The 24,495-nt window shown below is 46.4% G+C and overlaps 1 protein-coding gene across 5 annotated transcripts in view; it reads right to left on the bottom strand.

Annotated features, from left to right (window-relative positions):
• The window catches only part of PRKDC (protein kinase, DNA-activated, catalytic subunit), a 125,179-nt gene that overhangs the window by 63,456 nt on the left and 37,228 nt on the right, over nucleotides 1–24,495 (bottom strand). For 4 of the 5 annotated variants that reach the window (XM_025265432.3, XM_044928778.2, XM_044928777.2 and 1 more), the window contains exons 28-41: nucleotides 21,176–21,270; nucleotides 19,786–19,885; nucleotides 18,561–18,694; nucleotides 15,594–15,845; nucleotides 13,749–13,972; nucleotides 12,770–12,978; nucleotides 12,449–12,581; nucleotides 11,865–12,023; nucleotides 10,765–10,968; nucleotides 9,005–9,190; nucleotides 8,532–8,636; nucleotides 7,584–7,751; nucleotides 5,479–5,606; nucleotides 1,983–2,190 (exon numbers count right to left, since the gene is read on the bottom strand). In XM_025265432.3, the coding sequence (XP_025121217.3) occupies nucleotides 1,983–2,190; nucleotides 5,479–5,606; nucleotides 7,584–7,751; nucleotides 8,532–8,636; nucleotides 9,005–9,190; nucleotides 10,765–10,968; nucleotides 11,865–12,023; nucleotides 12,449–12,581; nucleotides 12,770–12,978; nucleotides 13,749–13,972; nucleotides 15,594–15,845; nucleotides 18,561–18,694; nucleotides 19,786–19,885; nucleotides 21,176–21,270 (2,305 nt within the window). The remainder of the gene's footprint in view (nucleotides 1–1,982; nucleotides 2,191–5,478; nucleotides 5,607–7,583; nucleotides 7,752–8,531; nucleotides 8,637–9,004; nucleotides 9,191–10,764; nucleotides 10,969–11,864; nucleotides 12,024–12,448; nucleotides 12,582–12,769; nucleotides 12,979–13,748; nucleotides 13,973–15,593; nucleotides 15,846–18,560; nucleotides 18,695–19,785; nucleotides 19,886–21,175; nucleotides 21,271–24,495) is intronic. The other variant, XM_044928776.2, reaches the window with a different exon arrangement.

Raw genomic sequence — 24,495 nt, 5'->3', positions numbered from 1 at the left:
GCCCCACCCATACCAATCTAGATGATGAGGTCTGGTACTTGGTGCTAACAATTTTTAGGTGAGCTTTTGGACATAGAAGTTGATGTTGTAATGGGTTTAGACCTGGAATGAGATAAATGTATTTTGCAAGCAGAAACACTTGGCCCAGGTGGACTGTGTGAGGCTGAATTAAAGACCTGAAAAGACACCCACACTCCAATGCCTGGAACCTGGGTCTGTCACCTTGCATGAGAGAAGGGATGAGACAGATGAAATGAAACAAAGAATTCTGAGATTATCCAAGAGGGTCCTAAATGCACTCCTGTTTACAGGAGAGAGGCAGAGAGAGACAGTACACAGAACTGAGAGGGCCAGAAGCAACTCAAGTGTTCACTGACAGAGGAATGGATAAAGAGGTGGTACATACATCAATACGATAGAATATTACTTAGCCATAAAAAAGAATGAAATAATGCCATTTGCAGCAACATGGACGGACCTACAGATTATCATACTAAGGGAAGTAAGTCACACAAAGACAAATATATGGTATCATTTATAAGTAGAATCTAAACTATGAGACAGTCAACTTAGAAAACAGAAATAGATTCAAAGACAGAGAACAGACTTCTGGTTACTAAAGGGTGAGGAGTGGAAGCAGATAAATTAGGAGTCTAGATTAACACACATAACTATATATAAAACAGATAAACAAAGAACCATTGTATAGCACAGGAACTATATTCAGTGTCTTGTAATAACCTCTAATGGGAAAGAATCAAATAAAGAATAGACGCACATATATGTATTAGGTTGGTGCAAAAGTAATTGGGGTTTTGCATTGTTGAACTCTGCTGTTTGATCTTGGAATACATTCTTAATTTGGTTATGTTATATATCATTACATCATTTTAATGCACATTTCTCACTAAGATTTTTGCTAATGACTTATAGCTGTGTAATGACATGGACTGTAATGTAATGTAATGATAGACTATGGAAATGAAGCTAGACAAAAAGCAAATTTGAGCGATTTTTCTTATTCAAGTTCAAAATGAGTCATAAAGCAGAGGAGACAACTTACAACATCAACAACACATTTGGCCCAGAAACTGCTAATGAATGTACAGCACGGTGGTGGTTCAGGAAGTTTTGCAAAGGAGATGAGAGCCTTGCAGATAAGGAATGAAGTACCCAGACATCGGATGTTGACAATGACCAACTGAGAGCCATCACTGAAGCTGATCCTCTTAAAACTACAAGAAAAGTTGTCGAAGAACTCATTGTCGACCACTCTATGGTTGTTCAGTATGTGAAGCAAACTGGAAAGGTGAAAAAGCTTGGTTGTTTTGAAGAGTCATCTTCTCTTATTCTATGCGACAAGAGTGAACGACTGTAATGGTTCCTACTTTGATTAATAAAGATGTGTTTGAGCCTAGTTATAATGTTTTAAAATTCACAGCCCAAAACTACAATTACGTTTGCACCAACTTAATATAACAAACACTTTGCTGTATACCTGAAATGAACACAACATTGTAAATCAAATATATATCAATCAGAAAAAAAGAAAAATCGTGGATTTTTTTAAAATAGAAGAAGAGGAAGAGGAGGAGGAGGGGGTCAAGTGACCAAGACTCAGAGGGAGGAGCACCGTGGCCATGAGCCGAGGGATGCTGGGCCCAGAGGCTGGTGGAGAAAAACGTGTTCTCCTTGGAGCCTCTAGAGCAAGTACAGCCCCAGGAAGCGGATTTCTGACTTCTGATCTCAGAACCATGAGACAGAAAGCCCTGTGGGTCTAAGCCACACTCCCAGTCATTTGTTACAGACGTCTCCAGAGACTAACGCAGACGCCATGTGCCCAAAGACTGAGATCAGAGCATGGAGGGGACGCTTCTTGAGTTGCTGAAACCCTGGCTGAATACATGGCAGTTTCTAGTGAGCCTGACCAAGAAGGGCTGTTGTCTCTTACTAACATCCAACTTAGTAACAGACTTTGATACCTTTGTAAACCTGGACTTCAACACATCGATAGCCTCCACCACAGTTCTGCTGAAGAAGTCCCTCAGAGCCACCAGACCACAGTGCCGCAGCAGAGTGAGGAGGGCCCGGTCCACTACCGCCTGGCGGGTGGCGCTGGGAAGCAGGTCGTCCCTGCTGAACTTCCGGTACACACCTTCCAGAAGGCCCAACTGCGTGGCACATGAACTCCTAAGAACAAAGGAAAATTACATGCACATGCCGGCTTTAAATGAATACTCCACGAGGGCCCACTATGCTACAAGTAAATGCTAATGATTATGAATTAGAAAACTAATGATTATGCATATAAAACCGTGAAATACAAGAAGCATATGCACATAAGCCATGTGATCTTACTCATTCCAGAAACCTTCGTGCCTTTTTAGGCCTAGGAAAAAGGATATTTTCATTTATTTTCAAGTTTGGTCCGGTTCAGAGGACACCTGCAAGGCTTCGAAGAGCCCCAGGCTGAAGACCATCATGTGTCCCGGACCCTGAAACTCATGAACCAAGGACCCACCATTGTACTTTCCAGGTAGAGACTCAGCCATCGGGGAAACATGGTCTATGAATGATTGCCTACACAATTCAGTCTATGAATCTTGAAGTTAAAGGATAGACTGTTTCCCTGCCTATAAAATAAGAGGTTACGACTGAATGACCATTAAAATCTTTCCCAGTTCTAAAATCCTGATGTTCAGAAGTTAGATATGAGAAAAAATACTGGATTTGAGGGTAATTCAGTCACAAAAAATTGAGGTTGCAGGACATGATTGGACCTACAAGAGCTCTGCAATGTGAGTCCAGACTGTCCCAGACCTAAATTCTCCAGGACCATCCTGCTAAAGGAAGAAGGAGGAAAGGGAAAAGAGCAAGAATGGCCACCACACAGTTTACTGAAAAGTCAGTGCAGATGAGCATTCACTATGAACACGTGTTCCACGTCACTCATAACAGAAGAAACACATTAGAGTGACACTGAGAGATTCTTTCTCACCTGTTATCACCGGAAAAAATCCACATGTTTGTCAGTATACTCCATTGACAAGACTGTGATGAAATAGACACTTACATACATTGCCAAAAGGAATACAAATAACACATCCCCCAGAGGGGATGTGATGATATCTAGCACAATTAAAGATGCATTTACCTTTGCTCTCACACTTAGGGATCCACTGCAAAGCTGCACTGGCAACACACAACAGGCCAGGCCCAGGGCGAGTCGCTGGGCTACGGCTCCTCTGATCGCTGAGCCCTACTCTAGTCACTGAGCTGTTTAGTCACTGAGCCACTACTCTAGTCACTGAGCTACTACTCTAGTCACTGAGCTGTTAATCTAGTCACTGAGCTGTTAATCTAATCACTGAGCTGTTTAGTCACTGAGCCACTACTCTAGTCACTGAGCTATTGCTCCTCTGGTCATTGCAGTATTACTCCTCTAGTCACTGAGCTATTACTCCAGTCACTGAGCTATTTATAGTCACTGAGCTACTACTCTAGTCACTGAGCTACTACTCTCAACAGCAAAAGGCTGACACAGAGCCCAGCAGCAGGGACTGTGTCCACACACTGCAACACTTCCACAGTGATTAATTACACAATTGCTTTTTTTAAAAAAAGGAAAGCAGAGATCTCTATAGCTGATTTGGAGTGTCTGTAGAAAATAAGAAGTAGAAAAAAGGCGAAGGAGCGTAAGATGACAGAAGAGGGACCAAGACAGAAGGAGGTTCCGGAATACAGCACATTACTTACTTTCAGTGTTCAATGCATGTATGTATTTCATGTGTTCAAAAACAAAATTAAATCAAAATAAAATAACTTCTAAGATCTGAAAATTAATTAAAGTGTACCTAATGAAGTGGTGTAATAACCACACACTGAAAAACACTCAAGTAAACATAAAGTGTGACTATATCCTCAGAGAATACACTCTAAGTAAATTATAAATAAAATTTAAAATGTTAACTTCATCCAGCTATGATTATTCTTAGTTATTTTTGAAGATACTTTCTTTGTATTATAGGATAAAACAATTATGTAACGATGGAATGTTATTTAAATCAATACTCAACAGAAAAAATAAAGATCTACAATGTAAGGGAAAAAATAATAAAAGACGTTAAAAATAAAGAACTCATAATGTTAAGATTGAAAGAGAAAGATCAGAGTAACTTTCTTTTCCTTAAACAAACTGTTCCTTAATTGTGTGAACTGAAAGTAACACTGCAACCCAGCAGCACCAAGTTCACCTAGGACCCAGACTGTGGTCTCGAAACACCATTTCACAGACCCTCTGGAGAAATGGTGTGATTCAGGAGCCTGAGACAATCTGCAGAGCCAGAGAGCATCTGAAAGACAATCAGAGACCAGTGGAGAGCTGCCCAAGCACTGAGGAACTACCTACCAGGGACCCACTGGCCACAGATGGGACAGCAGGAACATCAGAAAGAAAAGTGATGGCAATGGATTGACATTTACCTCTGTTTTGTCTTAAAAAGCTCTAAAAATGAAAAAAATTACAGAGAGACAATTGTAGCACTGGAGTAAGTTTTAAAACTGGGGTGTGAAAAATCCTCCAATTTTATCCCTCTTTTTCAAAATTATTTTGGCTGTTAAGGGGTATTTTGCACTTCCATAAAATATTAGAAACTCCTAGACAATTCCTATACACAAAAAAATAAGACTTGTTGGAATTCTGATATGGACTGCATGAAAGCTATCAATGCAGACAGAAATAACCATGCTAACAATATTGTATCTTGTAATTCATGCACATGGAATATCACTCCACTTATTTAGATCTTTCATTTTTTAATTTCCTTAACCAATAGATTGTAATTTTTGGTGTACTAGTCTTGAACTTCTTTTGTTAGATTTATTCCCATCTGTTTTATTCTTTTCTATGCTATTATCAATGGAATTACATTTGTAATTATAGTGTCAAATGTTCTCTGTTCGTATATAGAAATACCATTGGTTTGTGAATACTGATCCTGTACGTAATAAATTTTCTATAATTGTCTATTTGTTCTAATAGTTTCTTGTGATCTTCAGGATTTTCTACCTTGGGCCATCTGTGAGTAAATACAGTTCTATTTCTTTCTTTCCACCTTGACTGTCTTTTATTTCTTTTGCCTGCCTGATTGCAATGGCTGGAACCTCCAGTACTATATCAAGTAGAAAAGAATATACATCCTTAACTTGTTCCCAAACTCAGGAAGAAAACATTCAGCCTTTCACTATATTTTGTTGGCTGTTGGTTTTTCTTAGATGACCTTTTGCCACTTTTATCCATAAATGTGCCATATTTTTGCCATATTTTATCATAAATGAGTAAATGAGTGTTGGATTTTGTCAAAAATTTAACCGCATCTACTGTTATAAGGCACTCACTGTTTTCTGCACAGCGATAATAATCTCCCACAGAAATAAAACATCTATGGTTCCTGGGATCACAAACTAGGAGTGACTTACTTTCTGGCAATCTTCCTGAAAGTAGACTGAAATAATTCTTCCAGAACATGCTGCTGTTCCCGACACAGAATTTCTGTCATCAACTCCATCAACATAGGACTCTGGGATAACTCCAATGCATCCAGAAACTAAGAAAGAAACACACACCAATGGTGGTGGTGGTGATAATTGTGTTGGACTGGTTTTTGACAGTTCAAATAAAAAAGAGAAAATTATAACAGTTTCACAAAGATTAACAAATGCCAATATAGGTCATTTTTGTGGCTACAGTTAATGCCTGGCCCATAATGTTCACAAAATACTTGAGCTTTGATTCCCTCAGAGTTTCACAGATAGTTTTCCTCTGACCACGTATTGGGTCCTCTCTTCCCGTCCACGAAGCCGCTCCTGGGCTCCAGCCCCCGGGGTGTGAGTGTCCCCTCACACCAGCCTCGCCACACCGCACACACCCCAGGCTGTGGGTGCAGCGTTCTCACCTCACATCCCACCTTCCACCTCCATGTCCCTCTGCTCTCTCTACGCTTCAGGAGACAGCTGCAATCTCATCTGCCGTTTGGTGAAGGCTTTTTAATTCTGCCCTCATGTAATTAATTTCCAAGAGCCCTCACTTGTTCTTTCTCAACATGACACCATCTCTAGTCTCTGAAGTTACTCTGAACAGTCTCTTTGATGTTATCTTGACTTGTTGACTCTGTTCCCTCTCAGTTCCTGTTGTTTTACATCTTTTTTAGACCAGAAGCTTTCTTCAAATGTTCCATGATTATTTGCACTTGCACTGAAGTAAGAGAAAGGTACTATAGATCTACTCAGAACCTTTGTGGACTCAACAACAAGTTGCTGGCAGGTTGTGAGGGAGCAAGAAATTCAGATGGTACTGGTGCAATGGTGCTGCTGCCCACTGATGACTTCCAATTTGCAGAAAGAATACACCATCCAACAGAGAAGCGAGGCGGCAACCACTGTGGCCAGCCAGCAGACGTGAGGTCGCTCACAAGGCCTACTGGGGGACGGTGCTGTTGCCAGAAAGGTGACCCTGAATATCATGGCCATGCCTGCAGCCTGAATTCTAGTTTAGAGAAAAGGCAGAGGGAGAGGGAAACAAAAGAGCACCTCAAGGAACCAATCAGACAAAGGGGGTCAGCCTCTAAGAATAGGCTCTGCTTTCTTCCAAAACCCAACATCACAGAGAAACAAAAGGGATGAAGGGGAAGCAGTTACAGATGTAAAGACACCAGAGACATGACAATTTACAGCAACTGTTAATTAGATCCTGATTTGAAACATCCAGCCAAACACAAGGACATCAGAAGTGTGACCACAGACGACAGAACACAGGGTCTGAGAGCAGTGTGAACTTTCCTGCGTCTGGTATCAGCGTGGCACCTCCCACTCAGGACGCACTGCTGAAGCATCCGGGGGTGAATCTCCAGGACGTGTGCAGCTAACTCGCAAAGGTTTCAGCCAAACACATACACACCGCATGCACACACACAAAGCAAGCATGACAAAAAGTTAACAGCTGAATATGGGAGATGGTTATATGGATGCTTCTCAAACAACCACTACTCAAACTTCAGAAGCTGTACCATATACGTAATATTCTGTTTCTAAGCTTTTTTGGGTATTATTCTTCAAAAGTTACACATCATGCATAAAATATTGCACAAATTTATATGCATAAAATACCTCACAATTTTTGTACTGGAAAAGAAAGAGAAGTCGTTCAGTCGTGTCCGACTGTTTGTGACCCCACGGACTATAGCCTACCAGGCTCCTCCGTCCATGGGATTTTCAAGGCAAGAGTACTAGAGTGGGTCGCCATTTCCTTCTCCAGGGGATCTTCCCAACCCAGGGATCAAACCCAGATCTCTCGCATTATAGGCAGACGCTTTTACTGTATGAGCCACCAGGGAAGTCTGAGGAACAATTAGTTACAAAGGATTTAAATAACGCTTCTGCCTCCACAGACACCCAGCTTTCAAAATGAATTCAACAGAATCCTTAAAATGAGAACATTCTCTCAATATTTCAGTTATTTCTCCCCAAGAAATGTTAACAGGAAACAAACAGTGTTTTACCTTTGTTTGCTACTACTGAAAACTAACCTTTTTCATACAATCCACGTAGTTACTGTAGCGCAGAGTCCCCGGGGGAAACTCTCCAGACCTCATGGGGAAATGAGAGACGATGAGCTTCTCAAGAATGTGTCTGAGCTCCTGCAGACGGTCCCCCGTGAGGCTGGAGAAGAAGGGGAGCAGTGCCACGGCCTGGCTCTGCGGAGCAAGCACAAGGGTGAGACTAGCTGCAGGCCCCATGGACAAGGGCAATGACTGCTCTCTACAGATGGAGCCAGGGGGTTCAATGACCACTGCAGGACACCAAGCCTATGGTGGGATGTGCCCTGCATCCAGGCTTCCACTCTCGCCTCGGTGGCCAAGTCAGGGCCACCCGAGAGCATGGGACAGGGCAGCATGAGTCTGCATGATTTCTCCTCCCACAAGCAGAACCACTACTAGGAACCTGCTGCCCAAGTCCTTGAGGAAAGACCACTGTGGACAGCCTACAGGGTGAATGCAGAGCTGACTCTCCTCCACCAGGGCCCGGGAGATCCCAGGCAGGGCCTTCCTCCCTGGGCGGGACATCAGTTCCCAGACCCCCTCGTGCTGAGAAATGTGAAACCTGACTAAGCACATGAAGCAGAAAATCCCAAAGAAAAATCCTTGTGATCCAGGAGCGAGACGCTTTCATGAGGCTACACTTTACTGGAGTAAAATCTAACTGTTACGGGACTCTAAAATTATAGTCTATGAAGTTCTGGACCCAAGTTACTGAGAAGTTTTAGATTCTTAATTAGTAGAAAGATGACTGATGGCTACAAAAACCAGTGACAGGGATCCAGCGGTTCTCTGTGCTGCTCCCTCTGCTTTTGAGAATGCCTGAAATTTTCCATAAAATAAAATAAAAAAAAACAGAAAATATCACAAATACACAAAAATATAAAACAGGAAACAAATGGAGACCATAATCTGAAAAAAATCTTGTTAATCTCTTACCTTTAAATGTAGATCCAATTTTGGATCATCAAGTAGACTCACAAATGTTGTAAAAACTTCCGGGAAGGCACTGTGACTTGTATTAAAGGATACCGATGAATCGATCTAACAGAGGGAAAATAAACTCAGATGTCTACACTGTGTCTCCAATTTCCTATACCACATTTTCTACTTTTCAAATTTCAGAAATGATCTATAAATTTGTTTTTGGGCTTCAAAAGGATGTCAACAATTTCTGTTCTGAAATATTTTAAAACTATCCTCTAAAACAATGCACATAAAGGCACACTGAGAAGATAAAGTATAAGAAGAAACAATGAGAATAAAGGACAATAAAGTAAAAAAACAGAAAAACATAAGATGTAAGTGAATCGGAAATTAATCAAACTAATGAGCTTTTCAAGAAACCTCCACCAAACTTTCAAAGACACAAGCAATGGACACAATTACATTTTCAAGCTCTCTGAAAATACCTGCAGAATTTTTGCCAGTAAGGTGAGCACCGCAGTTTTGCTGTCAGGGGTGGCGTCCCCGGCCCACCACGGGCTGCAGCACCCCCAGCTCTGCAGGATGGTGCTGACCAGTTTCAGGCCTTGGTGCTTCTGGCTGGCTCGGTCCCGGTAGCTCTGATCCAACAGGCCGTTCAGAACGGCGCTCACCTGGAACAGTGCAGGCAAAGGAAGGGAAACTTATCATCCAGGCCGACAGATGGACAACAGAATTTACTGTCATTCAAAGCTCTTCCCAGAAAATGAAGACGCTATTTCCAGAAAAGCCATGTACCTCACAGCTCCTCAAATCTGAAGTTCACATGTAACTTAACATGTGAGTTTTCTTACAAAGGCCCACAGTGGCCTCCAGCCCCTTGACTGATCAGGCTTACACCATACTGTCTTTTTAGTGGGGGCATTCTCCATGGGAGGGGAAGGCAGCTCTCTGCGGTCACCACTACCACCGTGTTCATGTGCACACACACAGGGACACAGGCACACAGAGATACAGCCACAGAGCACACACATACGTAGGCACATGCACACACAGGGACATAGGCACACATGTGCACACACACAGGGACACACGTGCATGTATTCCTGTCCAACCGCCTTCCCAACAGCGCTCTCCTAAGTCCACTGAGATCCATGAGTCAACGTCCCCGCTGCCATGACCCCACTCACAGATGAGCCAGGCTAGCATATGTCTCCTTCCTTGGCAACACTGATGGCCATGAACTTAATACTTGACTTGTGAACAACATGGTGTGAATGGCGCAGGTACCCTTGACGAGGAAATGCACTCTAGCGCCGCGGTCCGTGGGAGGGATTCGCACACACAGGGGCTGTACGTGGATTCTCGCTGGGCAGGGGACAGCGCCCCAGCGTGCGCCCCTCCTGAGCTCTTCTCATGACTGTCACTGCTGTCATCAAACGCATCGGGGCGGGGGGTGGGAAGGGCGGAGGCTGTGCATCATCGGGGGGTGGGGGGCGCCTCCCGGGGCTTGCGTGGGGGTCAGCGCCCTCCCCGGGAGACTGCCCACTTCCCAGACTCATGTCTTCCTCAGTCCCCACTGCAACGCTGTCTTGGTGCAGAACTTGCCCCAGCAGCTTTCTGGGGAGAGGCACACGGGACACAGACACAGACCCCGTGGAGACCAGGCGCATCGGAAACACCTGCTCTTAACTCTCACATAGTTAACAACCTGCTGACTCGGGCCCCAGCTGTAAAGTCTCCTTGCAGTAACAGCTCATTAACTCAGCAGGAAATTATGCCTCTGCCTTAGAATGGCCATTGAATCAGTTAACGATTTTTGATGGTCTACCAACCAACTTAAAGTTCAAAATTAAGTTTAGCAGACCAAAGTCAACTACATATTAAATATTGACCTGCAAAGGTTCAGTGTGAGGGGCAGAGGGGCCAGAACATGAATGTGTGGGAAGCGAGGACACAGCATTGTGACGGGGACTGCGGCGTTGGCCCAGCTGTAGCCGGGGGAGGCTAAGGCCGGTCGCTCCCACAGCTGAGCCATGTCGTACGGGCCCTGCGAGATGAGAACAAGGGTCAAAGTCTCATATCCACTACGTCACTAACTGCTCACAGAGGAGAGGCTTTGGGCAGGAGTTTTTTAGACCTTCCAGGCAGAGACTGTATTTTGTTTTAATGATGCATTTTCTCAGCAGTACAGCAACCCCTTTATTACTAAAGAAAACACACTTTCCTAAGAGGAAAAACCCATTACCATTTTGGGATTACCCACAGATGACTTCATGAGCTCTGATACGGCAAGATCCAGATTTCTCAACAGTTCAGTGTTGACTGTTTCTGAGAACAGGTTGTAGAAATACTGTCCATGAGAGAAGCTGACAACGTTCCTCTGGGCGCCTCCCGAGGATGGCGTGGATACCACAGCTGTGTCCAGGAGGAGACCCACCAGGCGCTCACACTGCAAGGAGGAGAGGGGACGGCAGTGGTCAGGACTCTCTGGGCGACAGAGAACTCTGACATGGAAAGCACAGGGGCCTGGTCTGGGAGGTTGGGGCTGGTGTGCACTGAAGACCCTCCCCAGGCTCCATTTCCCAGGTTCCATTTGGGGTCAGAACTCTTCCCAACTTCCATGTCTCCCAGGGCTCCCCCAAATCCTGCTTTGAGGGGAGTATCTGGGATAGGTGAGGTCGTTAGACAGTAGTCTGCCTGTTCCGAGGGGACAAGGGGACAGGAGAAGGGGGGCGGTGGGTGGGGACCCTCAGGTGAGGACGTTAGACAGTAGTCTGTCTGTGCTGAGGGGGTATGGAGGCAGGCAGGAGAAGGGGGGAGGTGGACGGGGACCCTCGGCCAGCGAGATCATCCAAGGCTGCCTGGCAGAGCCCGAGGCCATGAGCACTTGGGACGTCTGGACGCGCCTCCCACACCAGCCTCTCAAGTCACCAAGGACAGGGGAGGAAGAGCCACTGCGTCAGCACAGGGTGGCTCTGCACCCACAGAATGTTCTCTGCCTGAGAAAAACCAAACCTCAGTTCAAGAAGAACATCATTCTACTCCTTTTATAAAAAAAAAAAAAGGGAAACTCTTTTCTTATGGGAGAAAAAGTCATCTCACGTAAATCAGTTATTAAAGTCCTTGTGCAGCTGAGAAAAGTGGCATGAAAGTCAAAATTGCTCAGTTGTGTCAGACTCTCTGCAACTCTATGGACTATACAGTCCATGGAATTCTCCAGGTCAGAATACAGCAGTGGGTAGCCACAGCTGAGAGGGTCCCCAACTAAACTCCTGTCTCCAGGGACGCTGTGAACACTGCCCGAGGTCACCAGAAGGCACATGAACACGTGGGTGCGTCTCCTACCAGTCCTCCGCACGCAAAGGCCAACTCCAGAAGCTCACGTGCGAACCGCCGGCAGCTGGGGTCCAGGGAGGACAGACTCAGCCCCTCATGTCCAGGGGCGATGCTTTTATAAACCAAGGAAAGAAGCTTCATGCCGAGAGAATGCTGCTCATCTGCAGACTGAAGTGAAGCAACACTGAGATACCCAGCAATGAGACGCTTGAGAGGAAAACACAACCTCACCGCTTTCATTCATAAGAAGCCACGTTCACTAACACTGACCACTGCCTTCCGACTCTCAAGGGTAACTTCACTCACCTCTGCTTCCTGCCACAAAGGGAGGACAGCAGTTAGTGCCTAAAGGTCTCAGAAGGCTGCTGAAAACATTCAGAAGTCCTTCACTGGATTTCCAGTTTACATTCACGACCTTTAGCATTCACTGTTGCATTTACACTCCAGGCAACACTGACGTGTCTGGAGCAAGTATTTCTCTAATTCCCATCTCAGCAAGCTCTGTACGTAACAATGTCTTAAAAAGACTACACACAAATAGACTAACTGGCATAATAAGCTAAGAGAAATGTAAAACAAAGCAGCACAGTTACCTGAGACGGCACTATGACATGCAGAAAGCCAGCCTTGTGCAGCTGCTTACAAGCCAACACGAGAGAAGCCAGTCTGGCCCTCTTCATGTGAGCGTCCGGGCCATACAGGTCAACAGCACACAGCTCCTCAATGCTAGCCAGGCAAGGAAAACAAAGAAAAACCAGGTGAGTGCTGGCCTCCTTACTGTAAAGACTCTGACAATCATGAGTCCTGCTGGAATGTATTTACGAGCTTGCAGGGCCCCAGCCATGGCCGCTGTTCTGTGGCTGAGCAGGCCCTGGCTGACGCTGCCCCCATGCTGAGCCCGTCCGGAGCCCCACCTTTCTGCCGTGACCTCTTCCCGGAGGTGGGCCTCCAGCATGTCCTGGTGTGGAGACGTCTTCAGGGCCCTCAGCAGGGCCACACACACGTTGGGGAGCTGCTCCATCACCCGCACATCTCCAACGTTGAAGCCCACACTTGAGGGTGCACACAACGTCCTCACCAGGAGCCTCATGAGGTCTGCGCTGCACGAGTCTTTCCCAAGGAGCTGGACAGACACAATGGCAGCAATGGGACTCCCAGCACCCTGGACGGCCAGGCACATGGGAGTCTGTCTGCCTGGGGGAAGGGCTGGCACCCGCTCTCCATCTTTGCCCCAGGAGAGGCAGGCCTGGAGGTACCCCCATGACACTCTCACAGGGAGGCCTGGGCCCCCAGCCCTGGGAAAGGCAGATCTGGAGGTGCCCTCGTGACACCCTTATGGCGTCGTCTGAGCCCTCAGCCCCAGGAGAGGCGGGCCTGGAGGTGCCCTCCATGACACTCTCACAGGGAGGCCTGGGCCCCCAGCCCTGGGAGAGGCAGGCCTGGAGGTGCCCCCCATGACACCCTTATGGGGTGGTCTGAGCCCTCAGCCACCAGAGAGTAGGGTCTGGAGGTGCCCCCGTGGCACCCTCATGGGGCAGCCTGGGTCCCCAGTCCTGGGAGAGGTGGGCCTGGAGGTGCCCCCATGGCACCCTCATGGGGCAGCCTGGGCCCCCAGCCCTGAGAGGGGCAGGCCAGATGCACAGTAGGCACACAGTAGATGCCAATGGGTGGGCTGTGGGCCTTGGCCAAACAGACACATTTACAAACTTTGGCTGATGTGCATTTCCTCGGGCAGGTGCTTGGTCACAGCATAAAACCCAAGAGCCAATAAGACATTTAGAAAATTGTCTTCTGTTCCCACATGATAACCTGAAGTCCGGTATTCTCAAGAACAGACTGCTCCCACATAGGGACAGCTCTGGGAAAGCAGACCCGGTGGGAGGGTAGGCCCACCTTCCAGCCGTCGGGGCAGGTGCCCAGCAGCGTCGTGGAGAACTCCAGGACCCGGACGACCACCGTGCACTTGCTGTAGCTGTACCTGTCGCCCTCCTGCGGGCTGGGCCTGTCACCTGTGGTCCCCACGCCAAAGCACTCTTGTGCTGCTGTGATGTCGTGCAGGGCGATGCTCTCTAAGAAGAAAGCCACTGCTTCCCAAAGCGAAGACTGCGTTTCAGCACCTAGAAAAAATTATAGTAAAATATCAGCATACACTTCCTTCTAAAATCACTAAGATTAATGTAAAATTCCTTCTTTAAGTATGGGCGTGATATATATACTTTCAGTCAAATTTTTAAAGGTTCAATAAAAGCTGAATAAAATGGGCAGTTATTTCTTCTCATTTCAAAACACAACCACCTAGAATTCAGCTGCAGACCCACACAGTAAGAACACACCTATGGAAGGTTAGATCCTGCTTCTCAAACACTACCCACGGGACCATAAATTAACACAATCTTTTTGAAGAGCTATTTGCTCAATCATACTAAAAGCTTTAAAAAAAAATGTGCACACCAATTTCTATCAAAGGTTTAAAAGTTCATATCCTTTGATCCAGAACTGAGATTTTATCTTCATGAAATAATAGTGGAACTGCAAACATCTGCTTTGAGGATGTTCATTCTAGCAATGTTTTCAATTTAAAATAAGAAGAAACTACCTAAATGTCCTCCAAAGGGGCAGCAGGGGAGACACATCCTGGCCTTAAACAGGGGGCTCTGACTGGCTGTTTCATGGAGTCAATTTCAGACCAACTCCCAGACGGGTTTCCCACAAAACTCACGAGTCTGAGATACACTCCCCTGGCCCACCCCGTCTGCCACAGAAGGACAGACACAAGCTCTCCACTCTGTGATCGGAGTGCAGCTTACCATCTGGGCATAAAGATGGGGACAAGTGACCCCAGTGGTGCCTAAGTCGAGAGATGAGCAAAGGTGGAGGCTGGGTGAGACCCTCTCGGGTGGGGGCGTCCAGTTCTCTGTGTCATTAGATTTAAGGAAAGTTAATCAAATTGCCACCTGACGGGTCACTTGAGTAATTTTGGACAGGTCATCATGTATTCAAATAACTGAGAGTACATTTGGTCAGAATCACATTCTCAAACCCCAGGTGCCCTTGAGTGCAGCAGACAAGGGGCCACCTGAGTCCTTCTAACCCTGTCACCTCTGACAGGACTGGGGGAGGACACAGTGCCCTCAGTCAGCTGTCACCACAGCTGGACCAGATGCTCCTGATTCCATCATTTGAACAGCCCAACCTGTTCTGTGGGCAAGTCTGCAGTTCGACCCACGCAAGCGAGGACCCCAGAGAAATCCCAGACACTAAATACAGCTGCTGTGAGCCTCACAGCAGAGCGCACCTGGCAGCCACAGGCCGGCTGCATGCGCTCCTCCCTGGGGACTCCCCTCCCAGAGCAGCACCTGCCCGCGTGGGCCATGCAGGTCCCCAGGGGACAGGGCCCGCTCAGCACACACATCCCACCACCTGCTGTCTTCCGCAAGTGCCGTCACTACCACCTAGAACAGAAATGCTCCAGGAACAGGAAGAGCTAAGAAAACTATAGGCACTCCCCCAGGAGCTCAGAAGATGAGGGGGAATGGGGGTGGAGAACCAGGGAGCAGGGCGAGAGAGTGATGCGGACCCCGGGGCAGGGAGACAGGGGGCCTCACACCCTGACTGTGAGCGCAGGGAGCAGGAAGAGCCGAGAATGACACCCGTGATCCCATCCAGTCACACGCCCCATCTTGTCCCCAGCCTGGCTCCAGGCAGAGCCGTGGAGCCAAGCCGAGAGGCTCTACGCACCCAGGACCTCGGCGGCGCCGAGGGTGCCCGCGTCCAGGAAGGTGTTGTAGCACTCCAGCGCAGCCAGCAGCGCGTCCATCCACTGCAGGGCGGCACGCAGGCTGAAGGGGCCCTGCAGGTGGCGGAGGGTGGGCTGGGCCAGCAGGCCGGCCGGCTGGTCCCGGGCTCCTCCGCCCTCGAAGGTGCTCACGAGGAAGGGGACGCCTTCCTTCTGGACCAGGTCTCTCAGCCATGAGGAAGGGGACCTGTTGCCTTAAAAAAGAAACAGCATTCAAACACACACATCAGTCACTCTCGTGTGATTAAAATCATTTGGTAATCGCTATGTGAAAATAAAAAATAGCTTCTCCCAACAATAAAGAAAAAAAAAAGGTCTGGTAGGTTAAAATGTAATCAGACCATAACAAGATGGGCAATATCACAATATTTCAAATACAGCCCCCCATAAAAGACTCACATAAACAAACCTACCAATGCAATGAAATTCCAAAATGATCCAGGATAGTGTTTTTCTAACTGTGGCACTCACAGCTCACTCCCTGTGCTCACAGACAAGAAGGTATTTCCACCAGAAGTCATTCTCCTCAGTGTCTTTAACCATTAGCAACCTAACTGGATACCTTTTCACTACCTATAAACTTCAGACTCTTCCTCCTGCCCTCTATATTGAGAACCATTATTGCTTTTTTGCAGGAACAAGCACAGGAGTAGTGAGGCCCTCTGAAGGTCCTGCCGGGCCAGCCGGCGCCACGGGGAGCGGCCCCCTGGCCCGTGTCCTTGTCCAGTGACTCACACAACATCCGCCTCCGGGGCTGTCGCCAAGATTACGTGAACCCAAGCAACTAATATCTGAAACAGTGCTCGGAAGAGCATCTACCACGTGGCAAAGTCCAGTGTTCATTAAATAAGAGAATTAAATGATCTACTTTTTAAAAGATATTTTTCTAATAGGTATTAATTATTTTCTAAATGAAACAAAGAACGTTAAAGCGTATTTTGTAGGCTCTGAAATCAGTGCCTTTAAACACGTCAAGTCATTCTAATGAAGTTAGAAACTGAAACAGTAAGGTATTTCTGATGCAAAAGAAGGAATTTTTTTTATTGTGTCAGAAAATACCTATCACAAGCCACGTAAGAAAGATTAGAACCATGTTTTCGGAGTTTTAGAAAGAAAAATTACCAGTTCATTATTTTCACTAAGAGACAAAGAAAACTGTAACAGTGAGTAAAGAATAAGAAGATATGTAAATTCTACATCAAGTGCTAGCTGAGAGTGGCGATGGAGAACATGCAGAAATGAAGGGCCCAGGAGGACAGGCCTAGAGGGAAACAAGATGGGCTGGGGGGGCGGGGGTTGTCTCTCGCTCCCACTCCCCGTGAGGCGGAGCCTTTCCACCACCATTCCCTGGTGGGGAACAAACCTGCACTGTTCATCACATCCCATGCATCTGGGTGTCCATGTGCCTGGCCCTGGTGCACAGGGCACCTCTGCAGGACACAGGACCTTAAATATCCCTGAAGTGGGCAGAGGCCCCCTAAAGGACACAGGAGGACGAGTCAGATGGCAAACCCAGTGTCTGGTGCTCAACACAGATCATTCTGAGAGGTAGAGCCCTGATATTTCACCAAAGTATAGGAGGGCCTGCAGCAGGCAGCTGGGAGGAAGAGCGGCCACGAGGACACCACCTGCAGGCATGGGGCCTGCAGGAAGCAGTCCCACCTCTGCCCCGCCCTCCACCCCGTCCGTCCACTCTGCACTGACTTCCTTGTGAGAATGGAAACATGTGAAACAAACTTTGCTGACTAAAAGCATATATAAAATACTAATGCTTTTTAAACAATTTCCTAAAAATTAAAAGCACAAACATACATCTCTATCACATATGTTAAATTATAGTACAGTGGATAAATACATACTATATGTTTACATAGTATATGTAAATATACAGCATGAATAAAATCATAATATATAGTATGTAAATTATATAGTATTTAACATCACATATTTCATAGACCCTGGAGAAGGAAATGGCAACCCACTCCAGTATTCTTGCCTGGAAAATCCCATGGACGTAGGAGCCTATAGCCCATGGGGTCACAAAGAGTCGGACACGACTAAGCAACTTGTACTATATTCCACAGTATAACAAAATGCACAATACTTCTAATTCCCAGAATGACAGGAAGGCATCTCGCCTCTTGTTCCCCACAGCGGTCCTCAATACCACCTGCTGAACAGAATAGGCTGAGGAGCTGTGGTGCAGGGCGCCGCCTCACCCGGATGCACGTGGCACAGCACCACTTGGTTCCAGACCCATGCCCGGCGCACGTGAAGCCCAGCATCCCCACGCCTCAGCCACCAAACCTGGGGATAGACTAACTGGAGAGACAAGACACTCACTGCTGAGAAACTGAGACATGATCTCAAGTCTCTAAGCACAGTTTAACAGTCCAGCACAGTAACTACTAAAAAGCACAGGTCCACTGCTTTCCTTTAATATCACAAAGATCTGAGATCATTCAGACTTGGGAGTCTGGAATTCCTTATTAATTTACATGTCAAAATAAAACAACTACATTACTTCATTAACTATTAATAAGATTCTAAATCTTAATTGAATATCACGTTAACAACTACCGTGGTCATCCAACTCTTCCTTCTTTTAAGTGGAATAGAAAAGCAAAAATGTTGTAGAAGAAAATAAAAGATACTAAGAAATCCTAAATTTACTTCCTCTGTTTCATCTAACATCAAAACAGGATTTTTCCTTCTATAAATCTTTGAGAACTCTGTAGCCATAAATTATTAGCTGTCATACAAATGACCTGAAATGACTATTGAACATAATTTATTTTTTGTTTGTTAGAGGCATGTTACATTAGTCTAAATGGAAAGATCACATTTTATATAAGTACATCTCTAGACTACTGGTAAAAGACACTTATAGGGCACAATGATCGCCATACCTGGCAGCAAAGAAACAAGCTTATAGAAGAGTTCTATGGACTTGTGTCTACATTCCGTCTGGGGCCTCCCGCAGTTGGTGAAAAGCCACTGGACCACGTCTGACAGGCATAAGGACGCCACGGGTGGGAAGCCTCTGTATGGAGAACACACTGCATTCAGTATTTGCCCCAACATTCAGCATTTAGCCAATCCCAGAGTCCATAAACCATAAATTTAATTTTGCTTCCTTGATACATGTGGAAAACTCATTAAAAGGTATTCGATTTATTTTTAATGTATTATCATTAGAATACAATCAAAATGTCACAGGTGAAATAGATCCTAAATGCTCATTGCCTTTTTTTTTAATTGAGGGAAAAATTAAAAAGCATTTCTAAAAGAACAGTACCACATATTTTCATGTTTTCTCTTAAGTGCAATTTAAAACAAAAGGGGTTAAGGATCCGAAGCAGAGTCTCAAGTTGTGCTCCCTGGACCAGCTTCATCAGTGTCATCTGTAAACTCGGCAGAAAGGCAAATTCTCAGCCCCCTGTAAACCTACAAAGGCCAATTCCAGGGCAGGGCCCAGTGACCCACGCTGTCACCAGAACTCAAAGTAATCCTGCTGCTCAAGAGTGAGCACAGCAACCTGGAGGGATGCCATGCCCAGGGTCGGGGAGAATCGATTTTAAAACCACAGAGGGAGAATCAATGTCCAGTCCACAGGCTATGCCTCTGCAGAGTGTTAGCACATGCCAGGGCTCCTCAGGTCCCTGCACAGACCCGGGGGAGAGGGGGCATGGCACACCCTGACCCCGTCTGAGAATGGGACCCGGCAGGATGGAAATGGGAGTAAAGACAGGAAACCACTGGGCGATGAGCCAGCCTTGGTTTTGAAGGACTTCATTTCAAAATCCTGTAACTTCATGTCTCTCAAAATCCTACTGTTCTAATATTTTGGTTCTTGCATTCCAAACCTACTCCATAGCATGTCAAGCAATTCCACATCAGAGCTGTATTTAGTGCAGACATATCTCAGCTCCAACAATGACTCTAAAAATCCATCTACCACCCCCACCAAGATTACACCTTAAATGAAGCACTTTTAAACATACAGCTTTTAAATGACTTTGCAAAACTGACTCTACACTTTTACAAATTCCTCCCAGATTCCCATGTGTTGACTGAGAATTAGTTTTATGTTGGGGGAAAAAAAAGAAAGAGAAAGGAAGCAACATCACCTACCGGGGACAGCGCCGCTTTTTGGCTTTGTTTAAGGAAACATGCTTCTTCTCGATGATGCGCCCCAGGTGGTCGACAGCATCGCAGCACTGCTGAACCGTACCTGCTCTCAACACACAGACATCGCCACGGAGATTCACAGCTGACAGTCAGCAACACAGCAGTACTAGGCTTACTGGCTGAGCTTTGTCATCAAACAGGTGATTTTATAAAATACAACACTGCATGTCCACAACCAAAACCCGTGTTTAAGAAACCAAAGGTCAGCATGGTGCGCACTCACACAGAGCGACACCACAGCCCCGCCAGCCAGAGGCAGCCTCAGTTCCGGGTGGGACGCAGGACCCACCAAGCTGGCCCGAGCCACGCACCCCCGCTGCAGGCTGTCATCTCGGGGGAGCTCCCTGACCCTCCTTCTCTGCTGCAGGTTAAACTCCGTTATAGTTGATAATACAGCACTGCAGGAGAACAGAAGTAAGACGGTGAAATCATCCACAGGCATCTAGGGTGGTTAGGAAAGAGGCCTCACCTGTTACCAAGAAAGCATTTTCTCTCTACACTTTTTACCTGACAGTGATTTTTAAGAGTCAAATTTCTCCTGTTGAGAAAAGTCACCTGTATATGATGTCAAGATGAAGCAATTTGAATGTAATGCTGGCAGGACTGAAGTTTCGATGTTTTTACTCATTAGTAGGGCTATCAACATGGAGGACAACAGGGCTCCATGTGTCTGTTAAAAACAGGCACCTCCCTGGTGAGGGCAGGGGTCTCCACACACGAGAGCCATGTCAGAACCCTGGGCCAGACTCCCAGGCAGACTGAGTAGGGGATTGCCAAGAAGTCTTAGAAAACTGAGGATGATTCTGACAGCTCCGGACAGAATGTAGCCTACGTCTGGCCTAGTATTTTAAAACTGTCTTCATTATTGTCACAACAGCTTTATCACAGTCTTGTTGGGAAAGCTATTTCCTACGTTGTAGACCACAGTTAGTGAGTTCAGAGACACTGTCCTCCTCTCTGAGCCTATCAGGTCCACTGTCTGCCCTGCACCAGCTGTGAGTTTCCACCAGCTGAGTCACCACGACAGCTGGCTGGCTTCACTGGGGCTTCACCGTAAAACTGGCCCGCCCGCCCTGGGCAGGACCCCACATGACCAGGGTCAACCTGAGTGGCCACCAGGGGAACATAGTGAGTCTTAGGGGTACGGGTACAGACACCTCTTGTATAAACTGGGTTAGAGGCTGTGAGGGGCCCGTCCTTGCTTCACTCATCACCCTAAACAGGAGACGAAAGAAGACAGCGCCTCACAAGGGAGTGGCCTTGGCCCCACCCCACGTGGACAAGCTGGCAAGCTGCACAGGCCAGCATGCACAGAAAGCCCGAATGGACCTACCCAAAGACCGCTCGTCTGTGTGCGCTAAGGCCAGGCTTTCCATGTACGTGACCAGGGCTTCAAACACAAACTGTTCCACCAGAGCCTCCTCCTCTCTGCAACAGAGAACATGAGTGTCATCTGAGAATCGGAAAACAGCCACGACACAGGGACACAGCAGTGCTGCCAGAGAGAACACACTTGAACTGAATCTGTCTTTAGAAATGGCTCAAATACTTTAAAACAGAAAACAACCTAAAACATCTCAAAGAAGAAAACTTGGCCAAGAACAGACCCAAGAGACATGGCCTTTCGCGACAAGAACCCTCCTCCGCCTGTGGACCTGCTCACAGCACGGGACCCTGAACCACTGTTCTGACCACAATCCACGCATCTCCAAAACATTACATGTAGCAGAAAAGAAGATCCGGTCCTACATTCATCCTTTTAAAGCAACTTCAAAAGCTCTCTACCCATTCAAAAACAAGTCCACTCTGGGCCTTTCACAGGCGTACCCACTACATATAACAGTTACACGCACCACCACCATCTCTGGAAGATCCACTGACAGCTGACTTCTGGGGGGTCTGGGCACAGGTCAGCCTGCCCCTGGAAAATCTGTTCCTCTGACACAGGACAGGGAATGATTGTGTACACACTGCCAGGCAGAGGCTCGCAGTCTCACAGGTGTTCCAGCTTGTGACCAAGTGCACAGGCACCGCTCCCCTCTCTGGGAAGGGGTGTTTTCCCAGAACCACAGTGAGGACCAGGGTGAGGAACCAGAGTGAGGACGAGAGTGAGGTCAACAGTGAGGACCAGAGTGAGGACGAGAGTGAAGACCACAGTGAGGACAGGAGTGAGGTCAAGAGTGAGGACCAGAGTGAGGGACCAGAGTGAGGACCAGAGTAGGGACCAGCAGGGCTAGAGGATGGGGGCATCAGGACAAGACTGCACATTGCTGTCTGGTTTGGCAGGAATATTACCCTAATTTTTTTTTTTTAATTTGAATCCTAGAAGGGGATCCCAGAAGCCTCTTATGTTTCCACAGGCCCCTCATCTTCCACATGCACAGCCTGTCACACACCCAGATTTGACACTGAAAATACAGGCTGTGGGCAAAGGCGTGAGGCAGGATGGAACATGGATGTCGGAGCAGGAAGAAGAGGTTCCCCTGAAGAGCATCGTGTGGTCAAACTGCCAGAGCTGGAGTCAATCTCAGAGGGCCAGGGTGACTACAGTAGTTTTATCTTAAACAAAGGACAGTAGGACAAAAACCAAATCCATTTAAAGTAGTGAGAAGAGAAATGACAAGACAAATGATCCCTAAAACTGTGCTCCCCAAAGAAAGATTTCCAGAACGGCCCTGGAGCATGCGGGAAGGAAGCGTCCAAGCCTGTACTCATACCGTCCAACACACGACACCCCCAACACAGCTCCCTCGGCATCTTCTCTCAGAGCCACTTGGAATGCGGCCCAGCAAACCCAGGTATCCGAAAAAGACAGCAACAGGGTAAAGGAACAAGGTCTCACCAGAACAGGGAGGAGAGGGGCGGATGGGGAGGGGAGAGTCGCAAACGGGGAGAGGAGAGCACACAGGGCCAGAAGCAAGTCAGACAGGGCGGAAAGAAGGGCTGGACAAGTCTCGAAACCCAGGGGATGCTTCCAGCCTGGCACTCCTCCAGGACTGCTTCAGCTATTCAGGGTCTTTGTGGCTCCCCACACGTATTAGGATTGCTGGTCCTATTTCTGTGCAAACAGCCATCAGGGTTTAGATAGGGACAGCATTGCATCTCGCGACTTGTGTGGGAGGTATGGAAATTTTAACAATATTAATACTTCCAATCCGTGAGCACAGAACAGCCTTTTATCTATTGGCATCTTCTTCAGTTTCTGTCATCAGCGTCTTACAGTTGTCCGTGTACAGGTCTTTCACCCCTTGGTTAAATTTATTCTGAGGTATTTTATTCCTTTTGATACAACTGTAAATGAGACTGCTTTCTTAATTTTACTTTCTGATTGTTCGTTATGAGTACACAGAAAGGCAACAGATCTTTCTGTACTGATTTTATATTCTGCAACTTTACTGAGTTTATCAGTTCTAACAGTTTTATTGGTGGAGTCTTTAGGGTTCTCTATGCAAACTGTCATGTCATCTGTGGACTTTCCTGGTAGTCCAGTGGTTCAGAATCCGAGGTTCCACTGCAAGAGGTGCAGGTCTGGTCCCTGACTGCAGAACTAATATCCTACACACCGTGTGGTGTGGCCATCTGTTTTAAACATTCTTATGTACAGAGAGGTTTCACAACTTAAAAAACTAAAAAAAAAAATATCAAAATACCAAGGGCATTTTTCACAGAACTAGAACAAATAATTTTAAATTTTGTATGGAAATATAAAAGACCCCAAATAGCTGAGACAATCTTGAGAAAGAGTAACAGAGCTGTAGGAATCACACTCCCTGAGTTCAGACTATACTGTACTGTAATCAGAATGGCCTGAGACTGGCACAAAAACAGATGGACAGATAAACAGAACACAGCAGAGAGCCCAGAAATAAAACCATCCAGTTATGGTCAGTCAATCTATGATAAAAGAGGCAAGAATATACATGCAGAAAAGATAGGGTCTTCAATAAATGCTGTTGGGCAAACTGGACAGCTACCTACAAAAAATGAAATCAGAACATTCATTCTCTAAAAACATATTAAAAAAAACAAAATGAATTAAATACCTATATGTAAGGTCTTGAACAGACTTTAAAGACTGCATATGTGACTGTATATGCAGTCATATGTAAGACTGCAAAACATAAAACTCCCAAAAGAAAATACAGGCAGAATACTCGTTGACATAAATTGTAGCAATATTTTCTTGGATCTGTCTCCTAAAGCAAAGGAAACAAAAGCAAAAAGAAACAAATGGGGCCTAATTAAACTTAAGCTTCTGCACAGCAAAGGAGGGCATCAACAAGACAAAATAACAACCTACACAACAGGAGAAAACATCTGCAAGTGATATGATAAATATGGGTTAGTATACAAAACACACAGACACCTCAGGATCAAAAAGCAGCCCCTTTAAAAATAGGCAGAAGACCTGAACAGACACTTCACCAAAGGAGACACACAGATGGCCAACAGGAACATGAAAAGACGATCAACATCATTAAACATCTGGGAAATTCAATCAAAAGCACAATGACATATCACCTCACACCTGTCAGATAACTATCACCAAAAAGACCAGAAATAACGAGTACTGCTGAGGACGTGGAGAAAGGGGGCCCTTGGGTACTGCTGGTGGGAATGTAAACTGGTACAGCCACCATGGAAACAGCACGG

Source organism: Bubalus bubalis, chromosome 15 (genome assembly GCF_019923935.1).
Source record: "Bubalus bubalis isolate 160015118507 breed Murrah chromosome 15, NDDB_SH_1, whole genome shotgun sequence".
NCBI classification, from domain to species: Eukaryota; Metazoa; Chordata; class Mammalia; order Artiodactyla; family Bovidae; genus Bubalus; species Bubalus bubalis.
This window is presented reverse-complemented; position numbering and strand designations above follow the sequence as displayed.